Source organism: Poecilia reticulata, linkage group LG4 (assembly GCF_000633615.1).
Source record: "Poecilia reticulata strain Guanapo linkage group LG4, Guppy_female_1.0+MT, whole genome shotgun sequence".
NCBI lineage: Eukaryota > Metazoa > Chordata > Actinopteri > Cyprinodontiformes > Poeciliidae > Poecilia > Poecilia reticulata.
In genome coordinates this window covers 2,510,294-2,526,364 of record NC_024334.1, presented here as the reverse complement: position 1 = coordinate 2,526,364, position 16,071 = coordinate 2,510,294, and the positions used below count along the sequence as shown (strand labels likewise).

The window sequence follows — 16,071 nt, the reverse complement described above, 5'->3', positions numbered from 1 at the left end:
TATTGCCATTTATCTGGAAAATGGTGTCAGGAATCTGTAATTTGGTTTAGTTTTCTCAAGTTTTAGCAGCTTTTGTAGAGTTGGGAGACACTTTAAAATGCCGTTCAGCCTGTGTTTATTTTTCAAGGTGAGGGAATCAAACCAACAACCAGAGGTGGGAAGAGAACCAAAAAATGATACACCAGAAAGAGCAGCACTACGTCAACATATTCTTAGAAAATGTAAAAAGTAGCCGTTCAAGAATTTACTCAGGAAAGAGTAAAAGTTTGATAAATTTGTTCCTCGAAACTAACGTATTATGCATCAAGTAAAAGAATACGTAATACTTAGATGTTGTAAAAATAGTCAAGAAAGCACAAATTATAGTTTATTTAATGTAAAATTGTTTAAAAAGAAAGTATACTTGGATTGTGGACAAAGAACAAGTATCAATGTCTGATATCTGCTGCGTTATCAGTGCTATCTGCTTTGTGAATCATATGAAGAGAGAAAGAATGGCATTAATACAATATGTAACATAATACAGGCAGGGGTGAAAGTAAGGGGGTACGGCAGGGTACTGCTACCCCTAAAAGATTTAGTGGGGGTACGCAGTACCTGCAAGAGAGAGGAGCGGCTGTCTGCTGTAAAACATGAATAGGTTCACTGCRCAGCCGTCAGTGATTAGTTTTTCAAGAACAATCTAAAACACGACTTAATCGGTTAATAAATAACTTTTTTCCCACTTCATATAGTTTCTGAACTCTTCGTGCTTTGCTAGAGCAGCGGTGCAACACGTCGATCGCGGAAGGTTTTGAGTCGATCTCGGCTTTAGGTGACAAACTGAACGCCACCAGGACGCTGAGAGCAGCACGTCCTCCTCTGACTGGCTTAAAACGTTCGTAACTTTATTAAAGAACAACAAAAAAAATCAACAAAACGTGTTAAAATGAATGACCCAACAACAATAATAATTTCAGTGATTATTGTTTCAACAAGGTGTTGCGCAATTCTGTGCTTTTCGGTTCCATTACCAAAATAACGAGCAGCAGAAGTTTAACATTAACTAATCAACCACCGCTGTGTTCATGAGAGGCTTATTAATGATCGCAAAATAAATATCAAGCCTGCAAACCTGATATCGTAACGGACTGAATGTTTTTAACTAGTCTCTGGTCGGCTTGTGGAGCGCTGGAGGTTGCCATGGCAACGGCTGTGTTTAAACGACAGAGACGGAGAGTGAAAAGGTGCGAGTGGTTTTGAGTTGACCACCTCTTCAGGTTGTTTTACCTTTGCTGTGGCGCATCACAGCTGCTGTAATTTCTGAACTTTCAATAAACGACAAACTTGGACTAATTACCTCGTTCTTTGTGAGAATTACGTCATTTACAACAAACATCAAACACAGTAAATACGTTTAATTAAGTATCTAACAAACAAATGGCTTCTAACGCGATAATTAGGTGAAATTAAATTAATTGTTCAATAAAAAAATTGTTTGGTTCTTTGAGCTCAGAGTCTGAGAGGGTTTTCCTTTATCATACAATTTTTTTGGCTCTTATTTAGTGGAAATATTGATGTTCATGATATTTTCTCCAAAATGATAACATTTTTCAACCTTTAAAGCTCCACTGTTGAAAATGAGGCTCTAACATTCACAAATGACATTGAAATAAAATCCAGTCCAACATCTGGTTTGAGGTGATTCCTCTGGAACCTGTTGGAGGAAAAATATCCCATCTTTAGAAAATGAGCTTTAACCTAACAGAGCTCTGTGGTTCCTCCCATCAGTATGAGAGTCAGGGTGAGGAGGCATCATGTTAGGAAGAGAAGTGGAAGCTGCAGGATCTTCAGAACAAACAGGTCATGATGCTGGGCTACTGAYTATCCCTCTGTCTGGACACAGGATCAATAGAACCAGTTTAAAAGCTAAAATGAATGGTTWTWTGCCAGACATGGAAAACTGGGATGCACTCCATGCCATGATGTTCAGGATTTAGGTCTCATGGCATCTCAAGGTGTCAGCATTGCAGCCAGTGGGCTGAAGGAGGAAATACAGCTTTATTTTGTAGCAATTCCAAGAGCTACCAGCTTTTATTGCTTTGCAAAAAAAATTAATCAGCACAGAAACTCCAAAGCACACAAAGAAGATATATATACATATGCAATATATGCAATTTAATTTAATTTTTTATTTTTTTGTCATAGTACCCCCAAGAATTTAAAACTACTTTCACCCCTGAATACAGGTGAATTCAATCCACAGAGGCAACATCATCACAACTTCCCAAAAAGGTTTATGAGAAATCTGCCGTCAGGAAAAGAAAAGCAACAGAATATTTTAAAAAATACCATCAAACACAGCCAGACAAACTCAGGGATTCTTGGATTTGATCGAGTTTCTTTTTTAATGAATGGTCTGCTCTGCATCCCCAGAACCAGAACCACATGGAGAAGCAGCATTCAGCTTCTATTCACCACAAATCCGGAACAAACTTCTGGAAAACTGAAAAGTAGTAGTGCAAAAGTAATGTTTCAGTTGTTGATGACTTTGTATTTTTGTGATTTTGTGATGTAAAGTGCTTAGAACTGCCTTGCTGCTAAAACGTACCATGCAAATAAACTTTATTGATTTACAAAACATCTTCATGAGATTTTTTGCACAAAATCAGCAGTAAAAGCAGCCGACCAAATGAGCTGGAGCTCGGCTATGGTTGCTAAGTAACAGGCGGAATTCCGCTGGGGTTGCTAGGTAACGGCGGAGCACCTGTAGAATGACTTAATCTGGATGTTTTTGAAAGAGCTCATTTTCCAGACACCAAAAAATATTAATTTATTGTATCACTGTGCACCTTAAAACCAAGATCTGTAATAACAGGTTTAAAATATACCTCCAAGGGTCCCAGGTCAACAGAGGAGGACTCACAGGAGCCACTGGGTCCAAACACCATCACCTCTGTTTTCTTTTCATTAAAATTTAAAACGTTCAAGGCCAACCAAGCTTGTAATATCACCTAGACATGCCAGGAGATGTTTGATGGAATGGACATCCTTCTGCTTCAGGGGCAAATAAATCTGACAATCATCAGCATAACAATGAAATGAAACATGGGACTATGCTCCCATGTTTCCTAAGGATAGAACCCAGGGGCAGTAAATGAAGAGAGAAAAGCCGAGGGCCGAGAATTGAGCCCTGTGGGACACCATAAGACATTGAAGCAGCAGATGATTCAGAGTCACTAATTTTCACTGAAATTGTTCTCTCCTCCAGGTAGGACCGGAACCATTTAAGAACAGTGACACCAATACCTACAACGTGGTGTAATCGTGATATTAAAATGTCGTGGTCTACTGTATCAAAGGCAGCAGTTAGGTCAAGTAAAATCAGAACAACATGGTTACCAGAATCACATGCAAGAAGGATGTAATTAAAAACTCTAATTAAAGCAGATTCTGTGCTATGAAGAGTTTTAAAACCTGACTGGAAAACCTCCAGAATGCCATTGTCATCTAAAAACTGTGTCAGCTGGCAGTGCACAATTTTTTCTAAAACCTTAGAAAGAAAAGGCAGCTTTGAAATAGGCCGATAATTAGCCAGAACAGTAGGATCAAGGCCAGGTTTTTTAAGCAGTGGCTGCACTACTGCATGTTTAAAACTAGCAGGCACCACACCTGAGGACAGACTGTTATTTATAACTGCAAGAACAGGCTGCCCTATGCTAGATAAAATATCTTTAAAAAATCGTGGAGGGACAGGATCACGGGGGGAACCTGATGCTTGTTGTCAGAGGTGGGCAAAGAACCCAAAAAATGTACTCAATAAGAGTGGCACCACTTCAACATATTTTTACTAAAAAAAAAAAACGTATTTGGTCAAAAGTCTACTCCAGTACTGAGTAACTGATCAAATTATTCATATTATAATTAATATTATTAATATTGAAAATAACATCATCCACCAGACCAAAATATACAGTTAAGTGAAAATGTTGGCAATTTAAGGACCAAAATGACAATAGTTCATATAAGTAACAAAAAATAACAAAATCTAGCAAAATAATTTTTTCCAAATCAGATTCTTTCAATAAAAAAAACTTATAAAACTTTAACTAAAACTGCAGGTGTGTCTCTGCCTGGTGAATTTTTGATTAAATATGTTTGTTTTTCTTTCAATGGGTAGAAAATTCAGAAATTTACTCAAGAGAAACAATACTTCATAATAAAATTATTCAAGTAAAAACTACAGCGTCGTAAAAATACTCCTAAAAGTAAATGTTTTCCAGGAAGTTACTCAAATAAATGTATATTGTACGTGAAACATTTTGTATTATTTTGTTGAGTTTGCACCAAAAACAAAACACCAATCCTGGCAGTATTTTATCTGTTGTTGTTGCTAGGTACGACCAACAAACTGCCAACATAAAGACGAAGATTAGCTGAGAAATCTACTGGAAGTTGCATCTCGAGATGCTCAGTCCGTGTGACCTGTAACAGAGTCCTCTCAGGACAATGTAAGGAAATATCAGGGTGTTCACATCGCTTGTCCTCATTCATTGAGCTTAGAATTGTGCGTTTACAGGGCAGCTTAAGTTTCCTGCTGGGTTTCATGTTGACTTCCTTTTTTCTCTTTCTAGAGCTTCATAAGGAAGCAAGTGACGATGGCCCTTTTATTACTTTATCATAAAAGATCTATTGTTCTTGGATAGTTATTTTTGCTTTTTTATTATTAATGGTGTTTAAAATCTTTCAAAAGTAAATAAATACAACCACGAGCCACAGCTTGAGGCTTTTTTTTCTAAGAATGCATCTATTTAGATGAAATCCAAATTCCCAAGATTACGTTCCTTTTCTTCAGTTTCAGTAGAACTTGTCTCCTTTTCTTAAGCTGCCCCTCCTAAGTCATTATCTCCAGGGATCAGGTCATTCACTGTGTTCTTGTGCATTGTTAGAAAAATGACAAAAAAGATGTTTAAACCCATAAACATGCCTTTGGAGTCCATTACTTACTGTAAACTGGAAATGGAAGGAAGATGGAAACTTAAAAATAAAATGGAGCTTCGTGTAAAAATTAGGACTTTCAGTGACCAAATGAATGCCGTTTGTTTAGTAGTTTAAATCAGATTAGATGGTTTTTGTAAAAGAACCAGTTCATATTTTAGATTTTAGGAAAAATAAATAAATCACTATTTTTAAAAACACAATAATGCAAGTCATACACTATAAAACAATTGAGCTGCATGTAGTTACTCTTTAAGTCAAAATATAACATTATGTTTTATAAAATATAAAAATGTTATATTTCTTATAGCTTAGAATAAGTCGTTATTTTAATTTGACAATAAAAGATGTGCGCTTGGTCAACTGGGTGGGGACAGTATTTTGCATAATGAGAAATAATTATTTGGTTTAAATGACCGCAATAAGCTATGACAGATCAACATTAGTGAGCTATCTGAACTTTAGAAACTATGCTTAGTCAACTTGTCTGTTGCTGCTAATCAACTTGATGAAATTCAAATTTTAAGGTTGACTTATAACTGAGAAAAAGCTAATTAATTTTCTAGTAAATTGTAAATTGGCTCTTAAGATTAGATAAGGATTTTCTTACACTTATTTTGATTCGTGTGGTAGAATTTCAACCGCGCCCATCAGCAAACAGGAGGAGAAGTTGTGAATGTTGTCGTCCACGTTTTGCGCCATTTTGAACAGTAGTCAGCCCGTAGCTTTAGCAATAGCAGCAGAGGAAGTGAACGAAGCCGTTCAAGTCCGTGTTGGCCAGTGCTTCCAAATATCTGCCATTTTGTTTGGCTGGGCCCTTCTCTCCATACACGTAATGTGAAATATTATATTTATATAATATCTTGTATTATGTCTATGCTTCTCTCTTCACAGTCGAGGAGTTGTTGTTTACAAATCCGGCAACTTCCGGTTAGTTTTCATACAGTCGAAATGATGCATAGCCACGATTGGGTAAAATCGCGATTGGGTAAAATTTTCGCCCTATTCAATCCCATATTCTTCGGTTAAACTGTAACATTTTGTTCCGATCCACCTGTCGAAAACAGTTTCCGGACTCTTTCAAACAGGTGTTATTTTTGCTGTAACGCCTGCAGTTTTTGAAACAAAGTCTCAGTGAAACACTTCTGTAAGGGCTGCAGGGTTTATTCTGCGCATGCCCGGGCGGATAGCAACAAAGACATTTGCGGATAGAATTGTTCTGTGTTGTGCTATTTATAAGATGTTCAATTTACAATTCATGATAATTAATATTTGTGTTACATGAGCACTTTGTTGAAGGTAGATGGAAGCACGTTACTGTTTTGAAAAGCTAGTCGAAGCTAGTTGAAAACAAAGGATCAAATGCGCATGCGCTTTCGATGACGTTCTAGATCAAACCGCCATCTTGTGGCTTGTCATGACAACTACAGCTGATCCAAGGTGTCTTGACGGTGCTTTCAAAAGGTGGATAATCCGAAAACACCGACAGTTTCCAGAGGAGTAAATTTCCGCAAAAAACCCCTGAAATTTTTAGATTAATCTCTGAAATTTTCTACGGAAAACTTGGACGTTTCTGAGTTTCAAAAGTTGAAACTTTTCGACTTTTGATTTCTGCTTTTAATCTGAACATTTCTAATACATTTTCAACTTTTGAAACTCAGAAATGTAGATGTTTTTTACTAGAAAATTTCAGAGATTAATCTTACATTTTCTGAATTTTTCCAGAAACTTTTGACTTTTCAAATTCAGACAAGTCCCAAATGTTGCAAATTTTCAACTTTGAAAGAGTTTTTTAAGTAGAAAATTTCTGAGATTATTCTAAAAGTTTCCATATTTTTTCAAGCTTTTTTTTTTTTTTTACTTTTGGAGTGCAAAGTTAAGAAAATATTTGCTTTTCTTGTTTAAAAAAGTCTATAAATGTCCTCTTTATTTTAGAAAACTTCTAAGATTTATCTTAAAGTGTCTAATTTTTTCTAGCAACTTTTTGACTTTTCAAGTGTTTTCTAAACTAAAAACAGTGACAGGGTGTTTATAAACACATTAAAATGTAACACGGTCAGACAATGAATAGAGAAAACAATTTTGTAAAGCAATAAATGGATAGAAGCTTTTAGGAAAGATGGGGATCCATTATAAACAGCCCCTATCATGGGTTGTGCAAGCTGGTACATAAGTGTTAGCTAAACTTATCCAACCAGCATCCATCCCTCCCTCTGCAGCTGTGACTGCCTCAGGCTGCAGCCTGGACCGCCTCTCCTCATCAGGTAAACATGATTGGYTCTCACCCGTCTTAAATCAAAGCTCAAAAGAATCCTGCACATCTTTTGTGTTTAGCTCCCTTATACATTAAAGAGATTTTAATCCCAGTCTCAGTGTGAAAGATGGGATTGCTGGGAGCCATAGGATTTTCTTTAGCTTTGGTTTCTCTCACACAGGTAAATCTATGTTTAATCTGAATGTATTGTAATTTATTGCTGGAATTTAAATCATATCACATACATTATTTTGCTGTTTACAGATACATCATTGTAGTGCAGGAGGTAAGAAAATGTAATAAATTGTCTCACAATTTCAAGGCCAGAAGTGGAATTTAGAAAGATAAATATGTACAGGTAAAACTGTTGTTTTTGTGGTTTATTAACTTTACTGCTTCATATTTCTGAATTTTCAGCGTGTAAAATTTTAGCAGCAAACTCAACAACTGCCTCTTCCATTTTTGTAAAATGGGAGAGTTATCCAGGAGCATCAAGCTATATGTTGGACGCCCGAAGGAAAAACTGGACAGATACGGCGCCGATTGTCCTTTTATCGGGGTCGCAGGTGACTGAGAGGAACATCCTGGGTCTCAGTCCTGGAACTGAGTACAATGTGACTCTTAAAGTGATTAATTTTTTAAGTGTGAGCTGTGCGACGTCAGTATTGGCACTCACAGGTAAACCTAACAGGGAATATTTTTATTTTTGCATGGTAGCTCACATATTAAACAGATAAACAAAACAATAGGCTTTTAGATGAGAAACTTTGAATATTCTCTTTTAAATTAAACATTTCAATGCATATAAAGTTTTTCTTTTCTCTGTTTTTCATTCAGTTCCTGATACATCACAAATTTTAGACGGCTGGCCACAGTCAAGTACCTCCATTACTGTAAAATGGACAGCAGTGCCATCTGCGCAGCAGTACATCCTGCAGGTGTTCTCCCAGGCTACAGGGAAAGTGCTAAACTTCACCTACACAACCACCACAGCCACGGTGGCAAACCTGCAGCCCACCAGCAACTACGACTGCTACGTTTACACGGCTAACCAGGCAGGCTGGGGAAGCAGGAGCAATGTCAGGACCATCACAACGTGTGAGTTTCAAACAATCTGATGACAAACTTAATCTGTTTTACTCAAGACAAGTTGTTAGCTATTGAGTAAAAAGATCTTTATTTGCATCCAAATTAGAAACGGGAAGAGAACAGGCGATAAAACCCTGATCATCATGGAGTTTATGTTTGTTTATATATATTTATATTTGGTTTCTTTTTTAACTTAGTTTGGTTTCAACGCTGGTGTGGTGCTTAAAGAGTTTTCTGGTTTGAGTTGGGAGAATTTTTACCTAACATGTAGATGGTGTTATCAGAAGTAGAGCACCATTAAAATAGTCTTAAACTGAATAATCCTAATTAAGGATACCCAGAGTAAGACTTCTGGTCTTTAATTCTGATCATAGTTATTTGTGATTAGGCATTTTGTGATACGTACATCTAATTCCTTAAATCTGTACTATAAATGGATATGCTTCAAAGTATGTAGTGAAAAATAAAACTACATTTAGTTCATATTACATGGTCTACTACAGAGCAAACATGGTGTCCAACTTGACCAAGTCACCAATGAGGCAGGATTATCAGTTTTCCTCCCCATCAACTTTATTCTTGTTCCAGTTGGAATTTGTTGGGTTCAACTCTGGAGTTATCAAAGTTACAAAAGCTGCTAAAATGTTCTGAAAACACATAATTTAAAGAGTGGTTCTTAACCTGGGTTCGGTCGAACCCCAGGGGTTCGGTGAGTCGGTCTCAGGGGTTTGGCGGAGCCTCTGCCGCGGAGGTAAAGACACACTTATGTAAATGTCGTGATGAAGGAGTTCCACTCTCAGCATGTATATCAACTTGTGTCTTTAACTACTTCAGACTTTAATTACTTTAGCAAAGCTCAGTTTTTACCAAATTCTGTAGCTTTCGCTGTACCTCTAAATCTGCTCCTTAGTCGCATCTTTTCGGGGTTGCTACTGCCTCTAGTGGCGTGGAGGTGGTAACACAACTAATATAATTACAGTACTAAATAAGAATACCGCAAAGTCTTTATTATTTATTATTAGTTTTTCATTCTCTTAAGAATGTAGAGCTAATTAAATGATCTTAACACCTAAAGACCTTAAAGTGGTTCCAGTTTCTCTCGATGGCCAACCTGTTGAAACTGTGGCACATTTTAAATACCTTGGGTYGTTCGTGGACAATCAGCTCAACTTTGCTGAAAACATTGATTATATTTTGAAGAACTGTTCTCAGAGACTCTACCTTTTAAGAAGACTTGGTGATCTTGGGGTGACCCAACTAGACTCTAGGTGGGTAACCCAACTAGAATTTGGGGGGAAAAAAATCATATTTTATTCATCGCTACAGAAGGGTTCAGTGAATGCGCATATGAAACTGGTGGGTTCAGTACCTCAAAAAAGGTTAAGAACCACTGATCTAAAACCAGCATAACTTTATTATTGGTTTCTAACAATAAATCTGACTCAAATTTCACTCCACAGCAGCTTCAGCAGCAGATTTACTTCCAGAAGTGGAGCTTTTACTGTTCTCCACTTGATTTTGAAAATATTATTTAAATGTCATGAGTAGAACTCCTAAACTCTGATTACTAATATAAGTAAAATATATTGCATCCTAGTCTAATAATAAATGATCATTTATGCGATCTGTTATGTCTTTTAGTGGTGCAGCCTCCTGTTGGAGTAGAAACGACACAAATCAGTGTGGAATCAGTGAGAGTGTCGTGGACGCCGGTGGTAAACGTCCTGATGTACCAGGTCACCATCCGGAACCTCGACGATCCCACCATGAAGCCTTCTGTGTACAACGTCACAAACACCAACCTGGGCATCAACGGCATCCGCCCATGCTCCAACTACCTGATATCCGTGTCCTCGTTCAGCAAGTTCCTGGTGCTGAGCGAGTCCACAAACCACAACTACAGCACCAACAGTGAGTTTCCAGAGCCAAAGCTGTATCAGTAACTGCTGGATAAAGATCTAGGTCAGCTATTCTCTCTCAGGCCAGCCTTTCAGACATGCAGAAGATGATCCTCAGGGTAAAAAGGATTCAGATTCTCCAGCATCTTATCTTGTTGTTGAGGGTGTCATAAAAAATTCCCTGAGAGAAATTAATCCAAAGGTGATTTAAAAAAAAAAAATCTTTTCAAATAAAAGAGGGTCAAATTTGAGCCAGTGGTTATCTAATCAGTAATTCTGACTTGATCTGAACTTTTCAGACTGCAACAATACAAGATCTTGCCAAGTTGTTTGTCTAGTTTCTATTGCAAATATCTTAGCATACTGAAAATAAGTATGCTATAAAATAACAAAACTATCTTACAAGAAACATTTAAACACAATATAGGAGCTGTTTTAAGTCAATAATTCCTTAATACTGATGAAAACTTCCCGCTGGCAGAATATTTCACTTATTATAAGTAAAATAGTCTGTCGATGGAACTAGGATTTTTTCATTAATATTAAGGCTCCGATATCTTACTGAACCATGCTTGGAAGTTGGACCTTAGATATTTATTTGCACTAGAAACTAAACAGAAATTAAGATTTTTTGTTTTTGCAGCTCAAAAGTACCTTTTTCCCAGCAGCCTGATTAACAAAAGCCTCTCAAATATTCAGGAAATAGAGATTAATTTAAAGTTACAAGGAAGAAAAACATGTAATAATTCCCCATAGTAATAATTTATTGTTGTAATGGTGGGAAGCTTTAACACTGCAAAATACAAAATTTGACTATTTTTGGTATTTTTGGTCCAGTTTCTATTGCAAATATCTTAATACTTTGAAATAAGACAAAACTAACTTACAGGTAGGTTTTCAGTAGGAGCTTGTTTTAGTTCAGTAATTCCTTAATTTTGATGAAAAAATCCTGGTTCATCGACAGACTATTTACTTGTTATAAGTGAAATACTCTGCCAGTGGAACTGGTCCTTTTATAAAATCAATATTAAGGTATTATTTACCGGAAACAAGCTCCTATTTATTGCTGAAAAGTTACTTATAATTTGGTTTTGTCTTATTTCAAGTGTACTGAGATATGTGCAGTAGAAACTGGACCAAAAATACTTGGTAAAATTTTACACTTTCATAGTGTAGGAGGTTTTCTCATGTGAAAAACACCCAAAATAAATAAAAATTCTTATATTCAACCTTTCACAGAGTTGGAACCAGTGTCATCTGTATCGGTGGATTACTCCTGCAGCACAAACTCTGCCAAAGCATCTTGGTCATCCGTCTTTGGAGCCAGTTCCTACATCGCCACGGCAGTGAACAAAAACGGATCAGAGATGCAATGCACGAGCCAGAGCACCAGCTGCACCATCGCCGGACTGACATGTGGCCAACAGTACGAGGTGCGCGTCATACCGGTGTCAGACAACTGCAAGAACCGGGTCAACGCCACTTCAGCTTCGTTTCAGACCGGTGAGCCACAAAACAGCAAAGAAAAACCCCTTTCGGTAACACTTTATTTGAAGGGGGGTGAATAACACTGTCATAAACATGTCATAACACCTGTAATGAACATGAATAAGCCATCATGAATATTTATGACTGTTGTCATAAAGCGTCATTCGGTAAATTATGACACTTTTAATACAAAGTTGACATTATTCAAAATGTCTTTGTTATGACAACTTGACATTAACCAAGAAATCATCACTGTTTAAACTTTACCTTTAATAACATAAAGTTACCTAATTTTTAAAGTGCAATCAGTAATACTTTTATAACAAATTTATATCAGTAATGATTTCTTAGTTAATGTCAAGTTGTCATAACAAAGACATTTTGAACAATGTCAACTTTGTATTAAAAGTGTCATAATTTGCAGGATGACGCTTTATGACAACAGTCATAAATATTCATGAAGGCTTATTCATGTTCATTACAGGTGTTATGACATGTTTATGACAGTCTTATTCACCCCCTTCAAATAAAGTGTTACCAAACTTACAAAGTAAACCTCAGTCTCATACTGAGCCCCATAAACATGCATTTGTTTTATATAAACACCTTATTCTACTGGTATTCGGCTAGTATAACATGCCCCCAACATGCTACACTGCAAAAACACAAAATAAAAAAAAMCCCAAATATTTTTGGTCTAGTTTCTAATACAAATATATTGGTACACTTGAATTAACATTAACATTTCAGGAAGATATAAAAGCTTGTTTCATTAGCATGAAACAATCTACCAATTCCACTGGGAGATTATTTTACTTACAATATGTAAGGAATGTCTTAAATGGAATAATCTGCCAGTGATAGCATTTTTGGAATTATTTACTTATTTACTTAAAACAAGCTCCTATATCTTATTCAAAAGTTGTGTGTAAGTTAGTTTTGTCTTATTTCAAGTGTATTAATATATTTTCACTAGAAACTAGACTAAAATAAGACTTTGAGTTTTTGCAGTGTAAGCATTCAAACTGTACTCCAAAGTTGGAAGAAAATCACATTTTCTCCCCTAAAGTTTGAATTCTAACATGGGGGGTCTATTGGTGTGTACCTCAAAGTCCAATATGGCTGCCATGTGTATGAGAGGTGGTACAAACTGATCATTCTAACATTCCAACACTCATTCTGATTGAATTGTCTGGTAACCTGCCTGGTTGTGTGCAGCAAAGTGAAATGCCATCTGACATCTGACCCCCATCTAATCCATTTCTGGTTAAATATGTGGCTTTGTACTGACACAGGCAGCAGAGAACTGCAACCTCACCCATAAGAATTAATTGGGTGACTAAATAGCAATAAAAAGATGTAAAATAACYTCTAAGCGCCGGTGAAATGAATGGGGATGTTCTATCAAATTCTTCAGTGGTGAGAGTTTTCACTGCTCCACCCAGGTGTCTCTTTTTGTTAAATGCTTTCATCTCACATGTCGCTCCATTCTTCTGAACATCCGGGCTCAAACTCGCTGTCCTGCCTCACCCACGCAGGTCACGCATGACACCGATTAGCTTTTCAGTCTGCTTGATAAACAATTCAATAAATAAAGACTTCACTGTAAAACATTTAGTTGTGTCTGCTGACTTCTACTCTTCTTGAATGTGTGAGTTTGTGAGACGTAGCTGTGTTAACTTTTCATTAATGTAAACGAGGGTTTTTAAGTTAGTGCTTACTATTTCCCAGAATGCTTAGTGGCATGTTTTTGTATCCTGTGTTGCTGTGAGTGTGTTATTAAGGTACAAATTAATCTAGTGCAACTGTTAGTTTTCACTGTTAGAGGACGACATTCATCATGTTCAAACTATTTTTTGGCAGAATTCATTGTGTTGCTAGTAGAAAGTATAATTAGCAAAACTCAAAATCTTGCCAAGTATTTTTGTTTCTAGTTTCTATGCAAATATCTTAGTACACTTGAATTAAGACAAGCAACTTTGCAGCAAGATAATTTTACTAATAAGAAGATTTTTTTTCATGTTGTAAGTGAAATAATATGCCAGTGGAGTTAGTACTTTTTCATCAATATTAAGGAATTATTTAATTAAATCAAGCTCCTCTATGTTGCGTACAAGATGCTTGTAAGTTAGTTTTGTTTTATTTAAAGTGTGCTAAGATATTTGCACTAGAAACTACACAAAAATACTTGGTAAGACTTTGTGTTTTTGCAGTGAAGTTTAAATAACCAAAAGAAATGAAGATTTTACCATGTTGTTCAGTGTAATGTGACTATAATTTTCAAGTTAAACAACTTTCTAATGTTTTACAGGGCTGCGTCACTAAATCTGGTGATTATAACACAGAATCCCCCTGTAGTAATCATAAACTTTAATAAAAACATAAATTAAAATATTTTTCTCTCAAATATAAGAGGTAAAATTTGTTAAATCCTTTAAAATGAGTCTCATTACTTTGGGGAAAACTTGTTTACAGGTTTCATCTTTCAAATCCAGGTTCACATCCATGTTTGAATCATCTTTTTTTTTTAAATGGGTCTCCCATTCAGCTTCACTCAATATCACATTGTTTTGTGTTCTTTCTCTTCATAATAGACTTGTGCTTTTATAAAACCTGAATGCAGGGAAACGCAGCTATCTGTATCAGGGCGTTTTAACCTAAAAAGAGATGTGAGACATTTCCCTTTTGATTGTGACATTTAATCATAATTACTGGTATTTTTAACTCTTCTGTTATACATTAATCACCTATTCTTCTTTTGGTAACCTTATGTGAGTATATTAAAGTATATAACATGATGTGGTTACGAGGTTTAAATTACAAATTTGATATCTCTTTCTGTTTAGCTCCCTGCCCTCCTGGCAACCTGATGTTGTTGCGAGAATGTAGCAGCAACGTTATCATCTTCTCATGGAATCACACAAGCAACATAGATTTCTACATGGCCCGGGCAGAAGACTCAAAGGTAAAAAAGGAAAAAACTATTATTCGGTGTCTGATTTGGGGTTTATTCTTAAAAAAAAAGAAAAAAAAAAAAAGTTTGGTCGGCTGTGCCGTGGCGAAGTTGGGGGCAAATTTTGCTAACTAAATTTGTTAGCCAGAAGCTAACGGCCGGTGGAACGTTTTCTTCTTCTTCTCCTTCTTCCGTTCCTTCTTCTTCTTGATTTTAGTTGGCGGTTAGCAAGAAACGTTAAGTGTGCGCCAGTATAATTTCTTCTTGCAGTTTTAAGTTAATCGGTCTTTTTAAATTATTAAGTGTGCGCGCTCAGTGACAGCTACTGGAGAAAAAGGCATCCGATTTATTTATTATAAATTAAACAGGTACAAATCATTTGAATATTGTGAATATTTTTCGCCATTGATGTCAGAAAGTGAAGTATTTCAATATTATTTCTGGTAAATTTGACGATATTAGCTGACATATAATAAAAACCAAAAATTTAGCATCTCGAAAAAAATCTGAATTTTATGAAAAAGTGAAATATTGGAATCTCTTTTTATTTTTTCACTTTTTATTTATTTATTAATTTCTTTTTATTTCTCTTTCTCACTGTTTACGTTTTAATGATGTAAAGCCCCCCCGGGAAAACGTCCCAGTTAAACGACGTTTAACTAAAGTTCTGCGGGGTTTAGAGTCCCAGTTCATGGCGTTCAACTAAAAACCTAGAGGTTGGAGTCCTTGTCAAACGGTGTTTTTGACTAAAGTCCCAGAGGGTTGGAGTCCCAGTTAAACGACGTTTAACTGAAGTCCTACGGGGTTTAGAGTCCCAGTTGACGGCGTTTCAACTAAAAACCTAGAGGTTGGAGTCCTTGTCAAACGGTGTTTTTGACTAAAGTCCCAGAGGGTTGGAGTCCCAGTTAAACGACGTTTAACTGAAGTCCTAAAAGGGGTTTTAATGTTTTTATATTTTTTAATCTTTTTTTCCCCAAAATCTCTTTCTCACTATTTATTCAATGTCACATGCTGTTTTTATTTTACTTTTGTAAAGCACTTTCAAATGCCTTGCTGATGAAATGTGCTATACAAATAAAATTGGTTGGTAATGATAAAATTGATTGGTTGATTGATTGATCTCAAGGTGTCACACCTAATGAAACGAGTCAGAACTACATGTTTTGAAGATATTCCTGTACATTTAACTAATTGAGTCATAATTATCACAATTTGTTGTAGGCCATTGAAAAAAAGAATCCAGCCTTTCTTCTCAGAATTCAAAAAAAGAAAAGAAAAACTTTTTTTTTTTCCTGTGGCACTAGTCCTCTTCTGTATGAAACAGAGTACAATCAACTTCAATCAAATTTTAAAAACATAGCAATTCAGAAACCTGGCTGTTTTCAACTCTAATTTACCTGCATATTTTAAGA

General features: G+C 36.1%; 1 protein-coding gene across 1 annotated transcript in view; it reads left to right on the top strand.

The window, feature by feature from the left end:
• Positions 1-7,297: 7,297 nt before the first annotated feature.
• The window catches only part of fndc7b (fibronectin type III domain containing 7b), a 61,351-nt gene continuing 52,577 nt past the window's right edge, over positions 7,298-16,071 (top strand). The window contains exons 1-7 of the mRNA XM_008406271.2: positions 7,298-7,412; positions 7,496-7,517; positions 7,649-7,909; positions 8,069-8,329; positions 9,962-10,231; positions 11,458-11,721; positions 14,553-14,671. Coding sequence (XP_008404493.1) covers positions 7,359-7,412; positions 7,496-7,517; positions 7,649-7,909; positions 8,069-8,329; positions 9,962-10,231; positions 11,458-11,721; positions 14,553-14,671 — 1,251 coding nt within the window. The 5' untranslated portion in view covers positions 7,298-7,358. The remainder of the gene's footprint in view (positions 7,413-7,495; positions 7,518-7,648; positions 7,910-8,068; positions 8,330-9,961; positions 10,232-11,457; positions 11,722-14,552; positions 14,672-16,071) is intronic.